At 39.6% G+C, this 23,542-nt stretch overlaps 1 protein-coding gene across 4 annotated transcripts in view; it reads left to right on the top strand.

Annotated features, from left to right (window-relative positions):
* Positions 1 to 23,542, top strand: part of PPP1R36 (protein phosphatase 1 regulatory subunit 36) — a 1,152,634-nt gene that overhangs the window by 531,487 nt on the left and 597,605 nt on the right. For all 4 annotated transcript variants that reach the window (XM_044074376.1, XM_044074378.1, XM_044074377.1 and 1 more), the window contains one exon: positions 22,447 to 22,646. In XM_044074376.1, the coding sequence (XP_043930311.1) occupies positions 22,447 to 22,646 (200 nt within the window). The remainder of the gene's footprint in view (positions 1 to 22,446; positions 22,647 to 23,542) is intronic.

The raw sequence follows: 23,542 nt of genomic DNA, 5'->3' as shown, positions 1-23,542 counted from the left end.
TTGATATGCCACATGTTCAACAATAGGGCTCTGGTTGAATGCAAAAATTAAATTGATTCTTAAGGGTCTTCTTCCATCAGCATTCAGTGAGGCATTATCTGGAGCTTCCCCCTCTGATAAGCAAAAAAAAGGGCAAATCAGCATCCTCTAGCCCTTCCTCTTCTTCCTCAAAAACATCCAGAAAATCAAAGAAGAGTTATCTGTCAGTTCCGACTTCTCCATCGCATGCATTAGTTAAGAAACCCATGCTTTCAGATCCTACAACCTCCTCAGACCCAAAAATAAGTACAAAGAAACATATGGATCCATCCACTTCTTTGGATCCAACCCTGGACAAGTCTAAACCTTCACCGGATCAGTCAGTAGTTGATTTGATTTCAAGCTTACCTGCTTTACCAAGGACCCAATACTCACCTTCTTTAGACCCATTTCCATTTAGAGTGCCTTCTCCCTTTCTGGAAAGACCAAAGTCACCTTCTCTGATATCTATTCATTCTTCTAGGAGTTTGATCGAAGAGGATGTGGAGAGACTGGAGAGAAAAATTCTCTGGGCGCAGAGTATGCCATGGTTTCCTTCACCACCTACCCTTTCAGGTCAGGAGGTCCATACATCAACTACCCACCTGTATTCCGTACATCAACTCCCCCTCCTTTAGATCCTCCTCTGACTTCTTTAGAAGCTACAGTGTTCTTGGATCCAAGCCACCCAGCTCCTTCCACTTTGGATCCAAAGATAACTCTATCATTGGATCTGACATTTGCTCTGAGTTCTTTGGTTCAGTCAGAAACCTCTCAGAGCCATAGCTGCCTAGTCGGCTTTGAGGTGTTGGGGTTGCCTCTGAAGTTGTCTGAGCTGTCCCTACACCTAGCAGCTTTGGCTCGGGTTAGCTCGGCTCTGGCTTCTGCCTCAGGAGGATTATTCTCAGAGCAAGGAGGGACTAGGATCTAGAGGCTCACCCTCTCATATCTAGAGTCCTGTCTGTCTTAGGGGAGGTTAGCCACTGAGGTTTTGGAGGGAGCCATATCTGCTTCAGCAGCTGAGAAAGCCCCTAACCCCTTGGATCTTCAGCCCTCAACCTTGTCATTTGTGCGTACAGAGTCAACCTTTTTCTCCACAGGGACAGCGAGTACCGAAACTCCAGGCTTCCCAGCAGGGCATTTCTGTTTCTTCTGATACCTCCCCAGAGCATCCCACTGAGGAGGTCCCTAAGAAGAAATTGTGCAAGAGGAAGCACTTGGGTTCCCCGGAAGAATCTGTCACTGAAGACACAAACTTTGATGAGGACGAAAGGTCCCCAAAGTCACTTCCTGATGACGTCTCCTTTGGAGACATCCTTGAAATTCTAAAACAGAGAGGGGACTGGAAGCCCAATATTCCTTTGTTTGAGGAGTCTGTGTAACTGGTGACTTTTGGTACCCACTCGTCTACCTCCTAGGTGACTCTGCCCACTGACGAGCTCATTGATTTGATCTCTCGGCGGGCATGGAAAGCCCACGACCCCACTGAGCCAATTCCCTGGAGACCAGACAAAATTATTACCACTCCTGAGGACAAACAATTTTGGTCAAATCTGTGCCTGTGGATGTCATGGTTGTGGCAGCGGCCATTAAGAAGGAACTAGCTGAGGAAAATTCCTCTATCCATCACCCCAACAGGGAGTCTTGGGCGATGGATAGGTTCGGGAAGCATGTCTATGCTTCAGCAACCTTCTCCTTATGGTCCCTGAACTACCTGGCACACTTCACTAGGTTACAGAGGGAACTGATTAAAGAGCTTTCAGATACCCTCTCAGAATCCATTTCTGAGGAAGTACAAGCTTCTGTTACTTCCCAGCTGACTACCATCCAGTCTATTTCTAACTCTTCTATGAGGCTCATTTCACATATAACTGAAGGAACGGGTAGAGCAGCGGGTTAAGGCATTGCCATGAGGAGGCATGCCTGGATGCACTTGTGTGACTTTGAAGAGCCTTTCAAGTCTATGTTCATCAATGCTGCCTTTGACAGCATATCCTTATTCAGCTCTAAAGTAAGAGACACATTGTCCAGGTGTGAAAAAGATGGGAAGACCCTGTCTGCCGTGGGCATACATTTCTCCACTTCACAGAGATCCTTCTCCAGGAATCAGTGAAGCAGTGAAAAAACATGGTTCAGAAAATCCCACACATATGGAAGTAGTTCCCTCAGGGATAGAGGGGGGAGCTCCAATGGTAGACACCACCCTCACTACAGAGGAGGCCCACAAAACCAAGGGTCCAAAGAAACTTTCTTTGGCAGACCTTTCCAACACTCCTAAACAGAGGCCTGACTGCCCTCCTCTGGAGGCAGTCCGGAGTCGACTCTCCCAGCACCAGAGAGCCTGGTTGGAAATAACATCAGATACTTGGGAGCAGAGGATCATTTCCAGAGGATATATTTTACCATTTTCCCTTCCTCCTCCCCAATGCAGAAAAATCCCTGATGTTCTGCCCAATTGGAGGGAGCAAGCAGCTATTCAGGTACAAAAGCTGCTAGAAAAACAAGTTCTCCAAGAGGTCCCACCAGACCTGAGAGGATCCGGATTGTAATCAAGATTCTTTTAGTGCCAAGGAAAACAGGGGACTGGAGACCAATCTTGGATCTCAGCAACTTGAACAAATTAGTTCGATGAAACAAGTTCCAGATGGTCACGGTTCAGTCCATTCTTCCATTTCTGGAAAGAATTACTGGATGCACTCGATAGACCTTCAGGATGCGTATTATCATATAAAGATGAACAAATGATCCAGCAGGTACTTATGCTTCTGGCTGGGAGCCAGTCAATATCAATTCAGAGTACTGCCCTTTGGTCTCACCACAGCCCCCAGGGTTCATAGGTTCATAGGTAGGTACTAGGTTATTAGCCCTAGGGCCTATATAAGCCTAGCCAAAAAGGTACCCTGGCTTTCGCCACCCAAGAAAATTATTTTCCTGTGCCCCTGTCGAGCAGAGCCACAGAAGTGATCCCTGGGGTGAATTTCCTATTTCCCATCCAATCATCAAGATTTTCCTTGAAGAGTGCTAATGAGCAGCTCTGTTTGACATAGATAGGTAGTCTGTTCCAGAGTATGGAAAGTCTGTGGGACAGGAATCTATCCCTCCAGCATGTCCTGTTTATTGTGGTGACAAGGTTTAGGTCCCTAGAGTGTGTAGCTTAGAGGGATTGGGATTTCTTTAAGTGGAGCATGTCCAACAGCTCTGGGTTTGACATAGCTTGGTATGTTAGGCAAATATCGCCTCTGAGTAGGCGATATGCGACAGAGTAAAGCTGGAGTTTTTTTATACGGTCTGTGTAGGGCATCTGTTTGAGGCCAGTAATCCTCTTTGTGAGGTATTTCTGTGTCCTTTCCAGTTGTTGTAGATGTCTTGTGAGGTACATGCCAAAAAGGGCATTGTACTCTATAATGGGTCTAAAGAGTGTTGAGTAGAAGGGAACAATAACCTCTTTTTTTCTGGATGAGAAACCTTTTGTGATGAGGTGAGCCATGTAGAAGGATTTCCTGACCACTGTGACGATGTGATTATCAAAGGAGAGATTACTGTCCACCTGTGTTCCAAGGTCTCTTATCACACTTTCGGCCAAGTGCATGGCAGTAGTAGCAGCTCAGTTGAGACTGCATGGATTCTGGGTGTTTCCATATCTAGACAACTGGCTGATTTCCGCCTTTAGCTGGCATCAACTATTGAAGGCAAGAGGCAACATTCTCCAGATATGTTTATGTCTTGGGATATCTATAAACTAAAAGAAATCTTATCTAGAACCCACTCAAGGTTTAAACGTTATAGGAGCAATTCTCAACACAAAAAAGACAATAGCCTCACTCCCCCTTTCAAGAGTGGAGACAGTCTGATCACAAGTTACAAAAATAATGTACAGCAATAAGATCTTCTTACAGCTGGTTGTTCAGACTGTAGGTTCCATGGTGGCAGCAATAACGCTAGTCCCACTAGCCAGGTTTCACATGAGAATTCTGCAATGGCTGTTATCAGCACAGTGGTCTGTCCTTCAACAACTAATGTCGACTCAAGTAAAGATCACCAATATTTACAAAACAGATCTCACATGGTGGATTCAATCAAATCCAATACTACAAGGTCTTCCTTTTGTTCTCCCCCAGCCCAGTGCCACAGTGAACATGGACACTTCCCAGCTATGGTGGGGGGGGGCATTTTCTTGGCAAAACAGTCCAAGGCACTTGGTCCCCAACAGAGGCCAACTTGCATATTAACGTCCTAGATATGAGAGCAGTGCTGTTAGTGTTTCAGACTTTCCAAGATGCTCTTCCCTTAGGAATGATTGCAGTTCAAACACACGTCAGTAGTCTAGTGTATCAACAAACAAGGAGGAACCAGCTCCTACCCCTTGTGTCAAGAAGTTCTCAGAGTATGGCAGTGGGTGATCTCATCCATCCTCTTTCTCATAGCAACACATATTCCAGGGAATTCCCATGTGATAGCAGACAAGGTGAGCAGGTGCATTCTTCTACCCCACAAATGGTCCCTAAATCAGAATGTGACAGAAAGAATATTCTGCCAATGGGCTCAGCCTTGCTGTGATCTTTTTTGCCTCTCCCCTAAACAACAGGTGCAGCAACTACTTTGCCATGATCCCCTTAAGTGGGGAGTCATAGAGGGATGTTCTTCTTCACAATTGGCCTTCTGGTCTCCTTTATGCCTTCCCCCAACTCCATTAATCCCAACATTTCTACAGAAAGCATCCAGACTGAAGAGCAAAGTAATCCTCATCGAATCATATTGGCTTTGACAGATTTGGTTCCCCTTCCTTTGGCCTCACTTACTTCGCCAACCATGGGTTCTGGATCCAACTCCAGACCTCATGTCTCACCCAGTGGCCATGACTCATCCAGATATACCCACTCTCAGGCTGATTGCCTGGTTTCTCCAATTCCATTAATAACTAGACAACCTATGCTCTCCTGTCCAGTCTGATACATGCTCGTATCTTCTCATAAGTCATCTACACTTAAGCTATATTCCAGCAAATGGAAAAGATTCATTCACTGGGCACTACAACATAACATTGATCCCTTCTCTGCTCCTATTCATGATATTCTTGATTTTTTAGCCCAACTTTTCAAAGAAGGGTCGTCTTTTTCAACTGTCAAAGTCCAATTAGCAGCACTATCCAATTTTCACATTGGCTTCCAAGGTTTAGTTGCTTCTCATAAACTCTGCAAAACCTTTTTGAGAGGAACTCTCCTCTTAAAGCCCCCTTATAATGACCCTTCTCACCCCTGGAACTTAAATTTGGTGCTGGAAGCTATTTTACACCCCTCCCCTTTCTAACTATCAGCTAAGTGCAATCTCAAATTCCTTTCTTGGAATACTATTTTCTTGGTAGCCATAACTTCTGCAAGAAGAATTTCAGGGATTCAAAGCATGTCTTCCCAACCACTATGTTTGATTTTTCACAAAGACTGAGTGTCTCTTCGTACTAATCCATCCTTTTTACCAAAAGTGGTATCAGAGGCAAATATCATTCGATCAGTTTACCAGCATTTTTTTCCAAAATTTGAGAACAAAGGTGAATACTTGTTACATTTATTAGATGTTCACAGACAATTCCATGTTTACCTTCATAGAACCAGAGATATCAGGAAATCTGACTAATTGTTTGTTTCTTTCTCAGATATTAAATTGGGTAAACCAGTCAGCAAAGTAACCTTGTCCAGATGGATTGCATGTTTACCTTCATAGAACCAAATATATCAGGAAATGTGACTAATTGTTTTCTTTTCAGATATTAAATTGGGTAAACCAGTCAACAAAGTAACCTTGTCCAGATGGCTCATCTGTTGCATTTCTTTCATTTATGATCGATTGGGCATTGCCTTACCAAAACCTTTATGAGCTCATTCTACTAGACCAATGGCAACTTTATTTGTCTTCCAATCTAGAGCTTCTATTGATGACATTTGTGAAGTAGCAACTTGGGCTACTCCCCATACTTTTGTTACTCATTACAAATTGGCTCTGGCCTTTAGGGGGTAGAGGATCATTCTGTTCAATGGTGCTGAGGAACATCCTTCCTTGAATCCGCCCAGGATCTAAGGTAGCTGGGTACTCTGTCCCATAGGTTGAGGATAGAATAAAAATTCACATCAGATAAAGAAGTTATGTACTCACCATAACATTTCATCTGTGTTGTCCATTTTCATTCTTCTTCATCTCCCACCCACCTGCCCCTAACCTTTGAACTCCTAGAAGAGCTAGTGTTCTTAAGTTGGCACGTCCCTTGTACTGAGCTCCAGATATAGTCTCTCTGGAACCTTCTAATATTTTCCTTTACTTCTATTAGCAAACAAGATCTGAGGTACTTAGGAAGGGTGCTTTATGAGTAAGGTAGAAGCTCGAGAGTTTTTGGCTACCATGAGCTATTGTAATGGCCAAGTTGGATCCAAGGGATCAGATTCAAACCCATAGGTTGAGGAAGAATGAAAATGAATAACACAAATAGAACATTATGGTGAGTAAATAACTTCTTTTTTAACATGGATAACCTAATTTTAAGTTTGGTAATGCCTATGGGTGCAGCTGTCAGTTTGGGGAAAGTTTTCTTAACTGGAGGGTTAAATGCCATTTTTTGAAGCGGCACATAGTTTTTATGTGTTTGTTCCAAATTAATGAGACGAGGGTGTTCTGAAACTATATTTATTTTTGGTTTTTGTGTGTTTGTTCCAAATTAATAAGGGACGAGAGTGTTCTGAAACTGTATTTATTTATTTTTTGTTTGAGGGTTTTCATTTAAAGAAAAACTCTTGGAAATGTGGCATAGCTTCAGATGGAGATGGAGAGAAACAACTGTATAAAAGATCAGCATACCATACATGAGTGTGTGCATGTAAGACAAAAGTTGGAAATACACATTCAAAAAAAAAACTGTCATGCATAATAGATGGGATGAGTAGCTTTTTTATCATAATGGTGAAACTATCCATGTTATCTCAGAATGTAAATGGCCTTACAGGTATGGGCAAAAGTCAAAGAGTATTGAATAATAAGAAATGTCTGTCTGCTTGTGGTGACATGGTCGACAGACCACGATGCTTTGCCACAGATGGCCTGTACCTGTCCCCCCTGGGATTCCGGATACTGGCTAATACTCTTGCTGACCCTATAGTGCCTTTTTTAGGCAAGGTTCAAATGACAAATGCATCACCGTAGCAGGAACAGGCAAGCACAAACTGTGGGTAATGCTACTCAATGCTAGAAATCTAAATCTCAAAATGCACTCACTGGAGGCACTCCTTAAAATGGAGAACATCGATATCTGTGCAGTGACTGAGACCTGGTTCAAGGCTCCAGAGAGCATCCCTGCACTACCAGGCTATAACTCATACCACACTTTTCGGCCATGTAATCTGGACCGAAACACCAAAGGCGGAGGTGTGTCCATATTCATTAAGGATATCCACACCTCCGGGCTAGTTGCTCAGCATAATGAATCCGAGGTTATCCAAGTGCAACTAACTCTGGGAAAAACTGCAATCCAAATTGTAGCTTGCTACAGATCCCCCACCATGTCCCAGGATTCCCACTTCTCTTTTCTTGATGTACTGGAAAATATTAGGGTTCAACCAAACACCCTAATAATGGGCGACTTCAACTACTCCACCATTAACTGGGAAAACTACTTGTGTACCAACTCCTTAGCTCAGTGCTTTCTGGAATTCATAAACTCCAATGCCCTGGATCAACTTATCCACACCCCCACCATGGGCAACAATATCCTAGACCTAGTCATTACCAGCATGAGTGACCGGTGTTCCACACCTGAAGTCAACTCTTCGTTTGTCTGATCCGACCATAAGCTAATCACCCTTGATATCCACATCCTGCCCCCACCCCTCATTAAGGAAACCAGGGTAAAATTTCTCCAAAACCAACTTCATGCTTCTTAAGACAAAAGTGGTATACTTCATGACACCCATGCAGATGGACAATACAGTTATGACTGCTGAATCCTACACAAATGCACTCTATAAGCACTTACACAAGTGCATGGATCGTGCTATCCCAAACAGAACCAAGATGCTATCCTCCAAAAAAAAAAAGCCAATTTGGTGGTCCCCTGCCATAAACAAACTGTACAACAGAAAGAAGAAACTCTTGCAAAAGGGAGTAAAATCCCATGAGTGGAGGAGCTCCCTGGTCAGCCTCAGTAAGAAGCTGAGATCCCTTATAAGATCCTCCAAAGCTAGCTATGAAAACAAAATTGCCACTAATTCTAAGGACAACCACAAAGCATTCTATAGCTATGTCAAGAATCTCGATGGCAACACCCTGATCTGCTCTGAGTTACAGCACAATGGCACAAAAATTACAGAACCAACTGATATTGCCAACATCCTGGCAGATAGGTTCAGTGCTAACTTTACCCGCCCCCCCCCACACCCTAAAGGACCCATATATATATATATATATATATATACAGGAAGAATGCAGAGTCCCTGTAATCACAACTACGTAGGTAAAAGCTGCACTTTCTAAAGCTAAAAACACAGCATCCATGGGACCAGACAACATCCCAGGCTGCGTTTTACACGAACTTCAGAATGAACTGGCTCCCCACTTAAGCACCATGTTCAATTATAGCCTTGCATCAGGCTTTGTGCTCACTGAATGGCGCACAGCAACAGTTATCCTACTCCACAAAGGGGGAGCCACCACTGATCCCGGGAACTATCGACCTATTAGCCTGACGAGCCTGGTCTGCAAGGCCATGGAACGTATCATCATGGAACTCATTAACAAAGACATTGGTAACCTACAAACTCTGGATCCCACCCAGTTTGGGTTTGTGAAAGGCAGATCATGCCTCCTGGACCTGATTGACTTCTTTGAGGCAGACACCAAAGCCGTAGATGAGGGTAAGGTGGTTCACACAGCCTATCTTGACCTCACCAAGGCTTTCGATACCATCCCCCTTCTGGAATTATAGCTAAATTCACTAAACTAGGTATAAATCCCTACGTCACAAGATAGGTTGCCAACTGACTCACTGACTGAACCCACACTGTAAAAGTTGCAGACTCCAAATCTGACCTCAAAGCAGTGACAAGTGGAGTACTACAGGGTTCCGTCCTGGGACCTCTCCTGTTTGGTATCTACTTCTCTGAAGTACAGGCTAACACAGAAGGCCTCTGGCTAACGAAGTTCGCAGATGACTGCAAACTAGGAGCCATAGTCAAGTCCCCAAATGATGTGGACATCCTACAGAAGGGCCTCGCTGAGACAGATGCCTGGTGTCAGAGCCATGGCCTCAAGCTCAATGCCAAAAAGTGCAGTGTCATCCCCTTTGGTAAAAACTCTGTACCCATGAACTACCACACAGGCAGCAATCTACTTAACACCGAATGTGTGATAAGACACCTTGGGACCCAGGTGGACAGTAGTCTCTCCTTTGATAGTCACATCGCTACAGTAGTCAGGAAGTCCTTCTACGTGGCACACCTCATTATAAAAGGGTTCTCATCCAGGAAAAAAGAGGTCATTGTTCTCTACTCAACACTCATTAGACCCATTATAGAGTACAACGCCCCTTTTGGAATGTACCTCACAAGACATCTGCAGCAGGTGGAAAGGCCACAGAAGTACCTCACAAAGAGGATTACTGGCCTCAAACAAATGCCCTACACTTACCGTCTCAAAAAACTCCAGCTTTACTCCGTAGCATATCGCCTACTCCGAGGTGATCTCTGCCTAACATATAAAGCTATGTCAAACCCAGAGCTGTTGGACATGCTACACCTAAAGAAATCCCAATCCCTCCGAGCTACACGCTCTAGGGACCTAAATCTTGTCACCACAGTAAACAGGACATGCTGGAGGGATAGATTCCTGTCTCAAAGACTTCCCATACGCTGGAACAGGCTACCCATCTATGTCAAGCAAAGTTCTTCATTAGCACTCTTCAAGAAAAATCTTGATGAGTGGATGGGAAATAGGAAATACACCCCGGGGATCACTTCTGTGTCTCTGCTCGACAGTGGCACAAGAAAACAACTTTCTTGGGTGGCATAAGCCAGGGAACCTTGTTGGCTAGACCCTTGTGCCAATAGCCTAGTACCTACCTATGAACCTATAAGAAATGCTGAGTGCAAATAGCAGTGCTGCAGGAGACACATTTAGAAAGAAATAGGCATCTGAATTTGACAAAAAAAAAAAAAGATTTCAGGATTGATTTTCAGTTGAATATCAGGGACACATGAAAAGGGGAGTAATAATACTGATTGCTAGAGAGGCTCCAATAGTGATAGAAGAGGGGAAAAAAACAATAATGGTAGATTGTAGTAGTAAGGGGCTGTTGTCAAGGGAGGAGGACTACATTGACATGTAATTATATTCCATGAAACACTGCTATTATGGAGCTTAAGAAAATGTTGGGAAACATAATCAGCTTTCATATGTGGGGAATAATACTTCATTTGCAATAGTGAAGATGTCTCAGAGAGACTTACTAACTTACCAGGGGGAAAATATAACAAATGTGAGTAGATTTCTGAAGAAATTTATGAAAATATTTTGTATGGAAGTCATGAATTCAGTAGTAGGAACTCTGACAGAATTTGCTTATTATTCCCCAAGGTACAATAACTGGGCTAGACTGGATAGAAGCTGTATTTCACAGGAACGTGTTTAACTGAAAACAACATCAACACACAGTCAAAAACTGTTTCAGATCATGCACCAATAAATACTAAGATAAAAATGCAGGGTGATGAAGTAAAAATGAGACACTGGTGCTTTCTTACCTACCTGTTAAAAGAGAGGAATTTAAATAATGATTATTGTAAATTATTTAAAAGGTATTAGGAAAGATAAAAAAAGTCTTTAGAAATGATAGCTAGTGAGTGAGATAAAATGAAAATGGAGTTTAAAAATAGGGTAGAAATAAAATAGAAAGAGATATGGTTAAGAAATAATAGGAATTATTTAGAGGGGCTGACATAGGTTAAAGTGCTGCAGAATAATTTGAGTCTGACATAACAAGAAGAGACACAACTTCAGAGTGCTAAAGGGAACAGAGTAAGTGGATAATATGCATGAGTTTAGAAAGACTACTGTTAAGCAACTGTTTTTGATAACTCCAGTGCAAAAACTTTTATCACAATTACTTAGGCAGCAGAAAGTAGAAAGGGTTGTCACCAAACTTAGAGTGCCTATAACAAGAAAAATAACCAGAGATCCTGTAGAGGTATTAGAGATGTTTGGAAATTTTATGAAAATTTGTATAAAGCAGAAAATTGTGGAGATCAAAAAGAGCACAAATTGAAATATTTATGGAAGGCTTAATTATAACAAGCTTAGAGACAAAGAAATCTCAACAAATAACAGTTAAGATAGATGGATATGTGATAAAAACAGTGATGTATAATCAATCTGCAGGAAAATTTCCAGGAACAGATGGTATTTCAGTGGAAGTTTAGATGTTAGGAGTACTTTCAGAAATATTGGGTGAACAAATGGCTGTAACAAAAGAATTGATTTGTTTGAGCTGTGACACAAGATATGAACTGCCTAGATAGAGTAAGGCCTTGTTAAGTTAAATTCTATTGGCTGACAAAAAAGCATTTACTAGAAAATGGAAATTAAAGTCTAAATTAACTGTATTTAAAGTACTGAATATTGTAAAAAGGATAGAAAAACTGAAAGGGATCTTTAGAAAATGGAGGGAACAGATTACATAGAAATAAATGGAAATTGCGGGAACAATACATGCAGAATAATGTTCAGGAGGAGGAGAACTGAGGTTTAAGTGAAGGCAATAATTAGGTAATTAAGTTAATGTTGGACTGACGATAGTTACAAAGAAAAAACATGATATATAATTAAGTGTAAAAATGTTAATATTTTTTCTTTTCTATTAATGTATCTTTACCTGTTTTAAGTGATAATTTAATAAAGAGGTTTCAAAAAAATGCTTTCACTTAAAAAAACAGTAACTCTTACTTCTTGTTTCTATGGTTCACATAGTATGTCATCTATGTGAACTACAGGCATAGAGATAAGCTGTCATTCTTAAACAGTTCCTTCAGTTTCTGCCTTTAAGCTAACTACAGAGGTCTGAACTTCTCTCCATGGTTTCAAGACACTGACATGATATATTGGTTCTTGGCATCTATTACCCAATCTGTTTAAGCCTGTAGATTACATAACTTTATTTATTACCATTTCAGATGGACTCTGACACTTAGCAAATAATTTGTTTTCAGCAGGAGGTCCAAATCCAGTGCCTGGTCTCTAGCTTTGAATTCATTGGTCCTTGCACTTCTAATATATACCCATTGCTGTGTGGTCTAAGTTCTTTCCACGTGTTTCTATATGATGGACATTTCTACTTTTCTCCTATTTTGTAAGTTGATATACTATTGTTCTTCGAAACCTTTTAATGAAGTTTTCTCTTATTCATCATTTTCTCTGGAGTGTAACAATTAGAGACATAACCTAGCTTGGGAAGAAGGAACTGGCTGCCCACATGCAAGCTGTTGGGGTTCATATTACATTATCGAAAGATAACGTAATTGAACAATCAGAACTTCGAAATGGCAGCATTTCGAAGCTTGTGTTGTGGGGGGCTGTACCCCCCCCCCCACCCACACCACCCGCTAAATATATATTCCAACTCCGAGATCGCACTACAGTGAGGAAAGGGCAAATATTCCAATCCTCACTGTACTGCGATCCCACAATGCGATCTTCGAAATGCTGTCATTTAGAAGTTTTGATTGTTCGATTACGTTATCTTTCGATAATGTAATAGGAACCCGTTAGGGGGCACAATTGGCAGTTGCCAGTGGGGTGTGACTGGAGTGTTGGGATTCATTTAAGATGTTGCAGGTGATATTGTCTTAGTAACTGTAGAAAGGAAATTGTGTAAGCTCTTTGCCATAGTTCATTAATAAGTGTAGCAAGGAACTTGCATAGGATGCTTGCTACAGAGCTGTATGAGTTCTCTGAAGATATTTTATTTGCTTGTTTGTTTCTCAACTTTGGGTTGAGGGCTGCCAACTGCGTTAGATGACCTAGCTATGATTTTGTAACAACTCTAAAGAACTGAACATTGTTGAGGCTTTTATTAACTTATTTGATCCCAGTTTTTACAGTCTTCCACAATTACTTTTATCTGCAAGGATTTTAATGTTCAGTTAAAACCATCCAGTAACACATTTATCAGAGATGGTCTGCAATCTCAAGCACAATGCACAGCAGTATTTTGATCTAATTGTAAACAGCACCTCCTATACAGAAGCTGTGGACGTAGCAAACCTACTAGCTGACAAATTCAGCTAAAACTTCACCCCCCCACCCCCAGTAATCACACAAGAAACATCAGGAAACTATCCAATCCCAGCTATAACCCAGAACATAACCCTGGAGGCACTCTCAGAGGACAAAAATACATCTTCTATATGTCATAACAATAGCTAAGGATGCATTCTAAATAGAAGGAAATAAGATATTTCTGTGCCCCTAAGAACACTTTTAACATCAACCTTCAAACTAGCTTCATACCAAGTGAAAGGCCAATAGCAACAGTCATACCCCTGCACAAGGGAGTGCCATCTACCAACCCAGGCAGTTACTGTCCCATATGTCTGACCAGCCTCATATTTAAAGTCTTGAAAATACTTATCATGAAACTAATCAATAGGGACATAGTAAATTTCCAAATTCTGGATCCATCACAGTTTGGATTTGTCAGGGGCAGGTCATGTCTTCACAGCTTAGTGGAGTTTTTTTGAAAAAGTTACCAAAGAGATGGATGAAGGGAAGGCAGTACACACCGCCTACCTTGACCTGGCCAAGCCTGTGACATAAGACCCCACTTGTGCATTGTGAATAAGCTTGCCAAACTAGAAAGAAACCCCTATGTCACTTGACAGATTAGAAATTGGATTACAGGTAGGATACAGGAAGTCAGGATAGGGATTGCCACCTCAGCAAAAAAATCTGTCATGAGTGAGGTTCCATATGTCTCTGTTCTGGGGCTATTCATATGTGGCATCTACTTCACAGAAGACAAAGTAAACACTGAGGGCCTATGGTTGACCAAAACTGTGGACAACTGCAAGCTGGGAGCAGTCACTGAATAGCCCAAGGATTTAGCCATTGCACAGGAAGGCTTGACCCAAACAAATAACTGGTGTCAGAGTCATTGACTAAAACTAAATGCCAAAAAGTGCATTATTGTATCCTTTGGAAAATCAACTACACATTGACAAATAAAACTCTAAGAGTAGACCCAGTAGTCAGGTATTTGGGCACTTACGTTGACAGTGACCTAGCTTGTGACCAGTATGTGTCCACTGTTGTGAGGAAGTCCTTCTGTATTATGCAGTTTCTAAATAAAGGGATAACATCTAGCTCCAGAAAAGTCATTGTCTCACTTCAGTCAGCTCCGCTGTCACTAGGCCCATCATAGAATATGGTGCCCTCTGTAGTATGTACCTATACAGGCAGTTGCACAACTGGAGCATCCAAAGAGGTTCCTTATAAAAAGAATAGTGGGCCTAAGGCATGTGCTCTACATGGATCATCTCAAAACCCTATCGCCATACTCAGCCTCATACAAACAACTAAGACGTGACCTATGCCTGGCTTTTAAAGCATTCACAATCTCAGCATTAATGTACCTGTTGCACATCTGTAAGTCAAATGATATTAGAAATACCCATGTGAGAGCCCTGAATGGCTTCTACAACATAAACAGAATGGTCTGGAAGGACTGGTACATATCCCAGAGAATACCATTACAATGGAACACACTCTCCAGCTACGTAAAACAAATCCCTTCCTTGAACTTATTAAAGCATAATTTGTACCAGTAGATGAAAAATAGGAAATTGACCCAAGGACTGATTCCTATCCTCATAATAGACAGAGGCAGTGCTTTAACACCCTACCTTACAATAGGGACCCCTAATAGTTTAAAGGTGAAGCCCAAACAGAATAATTCAGTACAAATGAGAAGTATTTAACTATAGCTATGGCAAAAATGGGATAACACAGCTGGGTGGCAAGTGAGAAGCATGTCTAGGCTTAAAATGTCCCATCTGGATGATAGCTTAGTACTCACCTATGAGCCTATGAGTTTTTTAATTGCTTGATCTTAAAGCATCATTACATTTTGTGTACTGGTTTTGAGATAAACGGAGTCAACTGGTCAATGAGTATTTATTTAGATATCCCAGCTTTAGAAAATAAGAAGACTAACTCTGTAGCTATAGATTTATTATTAGCCTTAAGTAGGGGAATTATCTCCAAATGCTTTGCTTCATAGTCTACAATGATGTAAATGTTTTGAAACCCATTGCTGGTGCTTACCAATGGCCAACAGTATCAATAGCAATACGTTCAAGTGCCATCTATATGAAAGGCATTAGAATAAAATGATTTTTGAGGCTTGGGTTACAGGCTTTCTTCTGGTATTCAGGGCATCCAGCAAAAAAAGTTGTCAGCTTCTTTCATTATTCCTGGCCAGTGAAACCATTCAGGTTTCCATGCTTTAGTCCTTTCCTAGGTGTCCTCCTAGAACATTACTATGTGCTAACCCCATCACTATGCTTCTGTAATATTTAGGCACTAATAGCTAGTGTGCTGCTTCCCCTGTGTCCTTACTTAATTGGTAAAATAAGTAACTTGTAACTCAGAGTAGGGATAGGAGGTGTGAGGATTTTGTTAAGCATTTTCCCCTAAAACTGTTTCAGTGTTTTGCCTTGTTCAGCTCAAAATGTTATTTTCCCATTGTGCCTTTTAAATTTTATCCAGCCTATCTAGAGGTATTCCAACTCTGGAGTTTCTTGAGGGTCAGACTGTCATGAGGTAGAAAACTTTACAGTCCCCTGCCAGTACAAGCACTGGTGTCATATCTCATACAGTATTTTTAGTATTAGTTTCTAGAGCTAGCTTATTTTTATTTTTCCTTGTTCTTTCCCCTTATAAACCTGGTTCATAGCATATTCTTTTTTTGTCATCAAGATTCTGGTATTTTTGGCTCAACAGGAATGTCATTAGGACTCTGTTGAAATATATATTGTTTCCCAGTGTACAGTATGCATTCCCATGTCATTTCTTCTTTAGTTTGCTTTCCTTCTGTATTAGTGTCAGTGACTCCAGCATCATCCTCTCACTTTCTTTTTCTTGTGTAGATTGTTGCCTTTCCATCTCGTTGTGACTATCATTGACTCACTTTCTTTTTCCTCTCTAGGTTGCTTTCTCTCTGCAAAAAGTATCTAAGAGCAAATGTATTTACTTTTTTCCTGATTTACATATACCTGTAGCCAAGAGTCTTCCTTTGAGTTTTCTGCCTTACTGTGATAGAGATGGGCTTAAAACTCTACCCAGGTACTGCTTCTTTCTCTTTCTAAATTAGTGAAGTCTTTCTTATTAATAGGTTTCTTCTCAGCATTCACTTGCTGCTTAAAATTCTCAATTTGTGTTTTAGCTTGAGAGAAAGCTTAGAATTCTGCTCAGCATTTTCTGTCCTGTCATTGAGCAGTTCCTTTCCTTCAGTAATATTAGTTAATTCTAATATCTGCTTTGCAACACTTTTCAAGCTGTAATATTTTACTCTGTTCCTTTTTCGGTTTCTGTTCCTGCAGGTGTCTGTGCCATAGGTATGTGCTAATATATATCTAAATAGGGCAGGTCTGATATTTATTTTTTTTTATTTATTGCAGTTTGATAAGAAGGTGGGTGAACTTGTACAATGATCCTTTTCAATCATGACCATACAATGATTTAACAATGAAATGAGACTTTATTCCTAATAAAGCATATGGTAGTTTTGCTAGCGCAAACTGTAGTACAAAACATAAAATGTATGACAATAAAGTGTACTAATGAAATGACAAATTATTAGTAATTTATGTACAATATTTACAACAGTGGCTAGTGCAGTTCACCATGGGTTTGCTAAATTGGTTTGGATGTGGGGGAAATCAGTGTAGTTAGCTTGTAGTTTGTGCTTAGCCAGTATCTCTGAAAAGACTGCATCAGTTTTTAGATGCTCTTTAAGTCTGGCCCTAAAGTCTTGCAGTATATTTTATGATCTTATCTCTTGGGGAAGATGATTCCATGTGATTGGGCCAATTTATATGAAAGCTCTTTCACAAATTGCTGAGCTGAAATGAGGCCTAATTATTATTAGTCCTTTTTCTTTAGTGTTTACCTTGAATTTGTGCTTTAGTGACCAAAAGTGAGTATTTGAACTGATTCTGTGTAGTATTAGTCTTACCCAATCTTTTACTGGAAGCTACTGAAAATGGGCCAGGAGGTCACAGTTATGGTGTGCAATGACTAGCCAAGAGGGCAAAATGAGCAATTTTGTTCTACCCTGTGTAGCTATAGAGATTTTTTTTTTTTACTTTTGGGACTTTCTAACACTATTGCTTGATCTTTATTAAACTTGTATATTGCTATGATTGTGTCTGTTGGCTTCCTCTCTCCCTTCTCCAGATTATGTACAGGTTTGTCTATAGGCTTACTCACTTGCTGATTCCCCTCCCCACACTGATACAGAACTCTGCAAAAAGAAATGTCTTCCTTTCCTTACCTCCATACATCTTTTAAGTAGGGAAGTTTACATTTGTTGTTGAGTAACTGATGCAGTTTCCTATCTCCATAAACACGTTTAGTAAGAGTCTTCTTTGGATAGATTAGCCACATACTGTACCTTTTTAAGTGTGATCATACTTAGATAAGAAATAAGATACAGTGCTTTACTAACTTTGCAGTGGCTCAGTAGTAAAAGGGTGACTACTATTCCTTCATACAGTTCATCACATTCTATAGGCATAACATCATCAGTAGCCTGCCTTTTCACTGGTAACAGTTTTCAGATGTATAAAAGTGTTATCATTATTAGTACAAAATTCTGCCATATGACCCCTTCTCCCAAATTTAAAACAGAGTGTGCCTAAAGTTGTTGTTTTTTTATGTTACCAGATTTTGAAACATTTTACTACAAGTCTAGACTGCTAAATTTTAAATATAGCTTAATTACATAGCAATATCTTTACCAGTATAACAAAGCTGAAAGCTTTCAAATGAGCTGAGAGGATTCTTGGCCAGTCATTCAGATCCCATCTTTCCTGGTGGGCATATAGCATGAAGGATACCAGGTATGTCTAGAGGTCTTCCTCCCTGGTCAGTGGTTTGCCATAATTCGACATATTTCCTCTCAGCTACAGCAGCAATAGTTTGTAGTAGCTGACACCTTGGAAGAAAGGCAGATGTAGGTGAATTCCACACAGCAAACACTTAAGGGCTACTGTTCCATCAGATGGAATAAATTTGTTCAAACAGTTTTGCTGACAACAAACTCTACAGGAACTCTGTATCTCTCGCTCTGTTTCTCTCCAGGTGAGGAACGTATGCTCAGAGTATTTGTGCTGGTAGCAAACGGTAAAAAGTCAGGAGTTTGACATAAATGATGTGCCAAAAATATTCCAATGTATTATATAGAAATTCAGCACACTACAGCAGTTCATTAAATTATTTCAATTAGGGTACAAGCAAAATGTGGTGTAGACACTTGTCAGATAAGCAAATGACTGTTACTTCATGTCAAGTTTAACCACTGTTGATGTGCAGTGATCATGATGTTAGAAAAGTTAAATTACTGATAGATAATTCGGCAAATTGAAGTGTAAATCAGTTATGCTTAATAACATATTGTACAGAAGTAAAACAGGCACCATGTAAAACTAATTGGAGTGTTGCATTCAGTGGAAAGAATGCAGAAAGAAATTGGCAAGCTTTAAAGGGAAATTGTTTGCATACAAAAAAAATTAGCATCAGTATCTAGGCACATAAGGTCATGAGGATATATTTCCATAAGAAGAAGATACTTAAGATGAAAGACACAAAATATAAGAAATGGAAACAAGGTCCAATTATAACTTTGAGAACTGAAATAAACAAGCTGGACAGACAAAACCTAATGTGAGGCAAGATCAAGAAAATGTTGAAGCAAATTTATATAAAGATATTCAGCATAATAAAAAAACATTTTATAGATACATAAGATGTGGTGTGAGTAAAGACATACAAATTGATAACTACATTTAGAGTCTAAAATTTATTTTCATACACAACAGAGTATAGATATATTTACAAAATTGTATGCAGAACAGTTTGGCTCCACAAAGAGGACAATAAATTGTCCTAGTAGCATCAAAGTAACATCAGATACTGAAATTAAATTAGATTATATTGAAAAAGAACTACACAAACTGGACCCAAACAATAGGCAGGGAGGATATGGAATTAGCAATAATGACCCGAGAACACTTCAGCATGAACTTACAGTACCATTATATCTGTTATTTACTAGGTCATTTAAGTATGGGAAATTCCCTCAAGACTGGAGACATGCATTTGTAAAACCTATCTTTAAGGTAAGAGAAATAGGACAAAATCAGAGACATGCAGACTCATAAGTTTACTTTCTTGTTGTGGAAAATAATGGAAAAAGTTATTTTGGATAAATTGTCAGAATTGGGAAGGTTGGGACTTGAAACCATATATCAGCATGCATATGTTGAAAACTGATATATAATGTCTTGTAACATGATGTTCTGTAACTACATAACAGCTATAAATGAAAAATTGTACTGTGATATAATTTATATAAGTTTAACTTCAGCCTTTAATACGGTCATACACGAAACAGTGATCACCAAATTAGAACAACTAGATATTTATGTAATCGTGATAAGATGGATAGCTGTATGGCTTACAGATAGGACATGGCAAGTATCACACAGCAATTAGACAGGTGAAATTATATGTTACAGTCAGGCTATGCCACAAGACTCTGTCTTGGGCCCATACTTGTTTAGGTTGTATCTTTCAAATTTATCTTTGTCATCTGAGGTGTTCTACAGTCAAGATGAGTTGAAAATGCGTAAACGGATTACATGTGTTAAGGATAGGGCCTGTCTGCAAATGAACTTGACTAAATTGACCATTGGGTATGGGAGAATAATATAAATACAGAAAAGTTAAGCATATGAGATTTGAAAGACGTAGACTGAAGGTTGAATATTTAATATAGCTCACAATGATTGAAACTAGATTCATTTAAGCAATTAAGTATATGGGTAGATCAAGCTTTGAGTTTTTACAATCATGCCTACCAATTGGTTAATGATAGTTATAGAACTATAGGTTGTATAAAAGGATTTATAAAGTCTAAGAATTCAGAAATTATGAAATCATTGCTTCTAAGTTACATTAGATCCAAACTAGAGTATGGAATTATAGTATGGAAACTTTATAGGAAAACAAGCATGAGTAAAATGGAAAGAGTAAATTGGAAATATACCAAGGACATCCATGGATGTGAAAATCTAAGTTATTATGAAAACTAAAATACTTGAAATTGTACATTGTCTCATACAGATATTTAAGAGGAAACTTTATTGAAGTATAGAGACAACTATCTCTGGGAATGTTTGAGGTTATCAAAAGTAGTAGAGAATCATCTGACAACTTATGCAGAAGATTATATAAGAGTGAGAGATGTACTAATTGGTTCGCTGAGAGAGCAGCTAATGAATGGAATACATCACCAAGTTATATTAAAGCAAGCACTAGTTTAGATATTTTTAAGAACAATTTGGATACTTATTATGGGATTGACTCTTTTGGTATGTTGCCAGGCTAGATGGACATTATTACTCGTGCCTGAAATATTTGTATTGCATATATGTATACCAGTCTCTCCTCCAGCATGAGAAGACTAGCTAACCCCTTTTGGCTCCTACCACTGAGTTAGTGGAGGCCTCCACACCCACACCATCAGAGTCACCCTGTCCAGGTCCATCAGGGCAGGATGATATTTGAGGTCCTCTGGAACAGGGTTGAGGCTACCTTCCAGATTTCCTCAATCTCTTTGTGTCTTTCTACCATCTCAATGTCTTGTCTCTTCTTCCCTCCCATTGTCAGCCTACCATACTCTTCCTGTTTTGTCTGTTTTCAGTGTTTTTTGTCAAAAAAAATCTTTAACTCTTCCATAACCCTCTCTCCTGTACATAGTGCACTTCTTCCTACCCCAACTTCCCCTGTTTTAAAAAAGTGGGAAAAAGGATGGTTTATCTACACAAAAAACACAGCATACATCCTCTCCCACCTTTCTAGCACAATCCTCTAAATGTGTTCCTTTAGTGTTTCCCATGTCTGCTCACTCCTCTATTTCCAGCTATTCTGAATTCCTTCTTTCCAACCTTATAAAAGCTAAAATAGGGTGTCCATATAAGGAAACCTTTTAGAGTGATTAAAAACAAAAAAAAAATTAAAAATAGTTTGGATAAGCTGCAGGCCAGCATTACCCAGTTCAGTGCTGGATCTTGTGGAAAAGTTTCAGAGATCCACATACTTATGTGCACCACAGCTTTTTGATGAAAATTCAAGAGAGCATTATGTGTATAAGGAATATTCCACACAAAACATGTACTTTGTTCTAATCAACTTACGTTGGTTCAGACGTGTGAAAGTGCACTGGGTGTTCCATTGCAGAATTGAAAAGTTTGAAAATTATCACCACTTTTTTGCACTTTCCTCATCTGAATACTTGTGTAATAGTGTGATTCACAGATTCCCATTACATATATATGAATTGTGGGACAGTGAATACTATTGATACTGGTCTTTTTTAGTTGTTTTTACTTTGATTAAATATTTTCAGCTATTTCAGATTCAGGCATATTTTTTGATCAAACAACCGAGAACCATTTTACTTTTGTCATTTGTCTCCTTTAAATATTGTCTTCCTTTTGTACTGTATTTACCATTCTTGCTATATTATTTTTCTATCCAATGTTTTCTGTTAGTAATAAATTGTGAAATGGCCTTTCTAAAAGGTGAACTATTTTAGAGAATAATGCCATCCCAAACTGTAATAAAATAGAAATTCAGAAAATGACTAGAACAGCTACTTAATGATCTGCACGTATGGAGTATGGTCTATGTAATTGCTTGTAATTATATATGCTTGCCTGAAGGTATCTGAAACAGATTCTGGATGAAATTGTGACCGTTTTAAGTAAGTGCATTGTGTATCAATCAGAAGACTGAAGGCACAGTCAAAAAAGTATTTTCCAGATGTGTAAGCAACACTGTATTCACCATTACTCTGAGAAGAAGCATTTTTAACAAAAAATCAAGTAGTTGCCATTCTCTGATAATTTCTTCATATCATAATTTCAAAACACTTCTTGAAAATGAATTATTTGAGCACTTGCATTTTAAAAAAATATGTATATATATTTCATCTGCATGCATATCTGTTAAAATTAAGCTTTTGTGTATATCAAGGTCATTGTAAGGCAAAACATTAAGGTTGAATTATTTTAAGTTTAGTAATGCCTCATAATTATAATGGTTTGTAATTTCCATCAGTGTCTCTACAACTTCTCTGTACACGTGGCCTGGATAACATTCAGACGCCAGAATCTAAATGTAATTGAAGAAGAAGTTGGAAGACTATTTCGTTCAGATACTTTTAATCCTGCACTAAGAGTTAAGAAGAACACAACTGATGGAAGTACAAAAAACACTACTAGAAATGACAAAAACAAAATGCCACATACAGAACACAGGTAGTATCAAGAACTTCATAATAAAAGAAAAAGCAGCTTTTCTGATGAGTGAAGGAATTTTACTTGATGTTAATACAAATATGCATGTGCAAGCCTTGTCTAACACCTTTAAAAGCCTAGAATATTACTGACAGAAACTGAAAAGAAAAAGAAAGTACAGTTGTGTAAGTACACTTGCCATAACAGAAGATGTTTGAATGATCACTGCTGCAGTAGCCTTAGCTATATGGGTTATATCCCTCTAAGGAAATAACAACCAGCCGGCTTCCAAAGCTTCAGGGAACCTTCCACATGCCCAGTCTGTTAGTCAGCTTGAGCTGAAATAATGAGAAAGACAGGTTTGGGTGTCAAGCCTTCATGCCAACAGAGAGAGGGAGTCTGAGCCCTGACAGGGCATGCTAGGAACAACAAAAAATAAGTGTCTGCACCCTGGCATAAATGACACATCAGAAAACAAGGGGTTGGAGGGATGGAATGGCTACTGCAGCACTGATAAGTTTATTTACACAACTGTACTATGTTCATCATATTGACCACTGCTGCAGTAACCTTAGCCATATAGGTAGTAACCCTAACTTACCACATTTGGGATGTGGAAGGGGAAGGGACTGGGAGCCCCTGGAGAATGGTCCTAGCAAAGCCTGATCCAGACCTAGTGAAGGAATCAGGCTTGTAATGCCTTGTATAGAGGACCAAGTTGCTGCTTCTAGAATACTTCTAGAATCCACCCTTTCCAAAAAGGCATAGATGAAGCCAAGGCTATGATACAGTGGGCCTTGACCCTGCCTAGAACAGTTTTGTTGTGATGAGTATAACAAAGGGTAATAGTGTAAGACAACCTTTTGGAAATAGTCTGTTTTGACACAAGTTGTCTTTTCTTCTTATCTTTACAAGAC

The sequence above is a fragment of the Protopterus annectens genome, chromosome 6.part0, assembly GCF_019279795.1.
Source record: "Protopterus annectens isolate FY-2018-M chromosome 6.part0, PAN1.0, whole genome shotgun sequence".
Lineage (NCBI taxonomy): Eukaryota > Metazoa > Chordata > Ceratodontiformes > Protopteridae > Protopterus > Protopterus annectens.
This window is presented reverse-complemented; position numbering and strand designations above follow the sequence as displayed.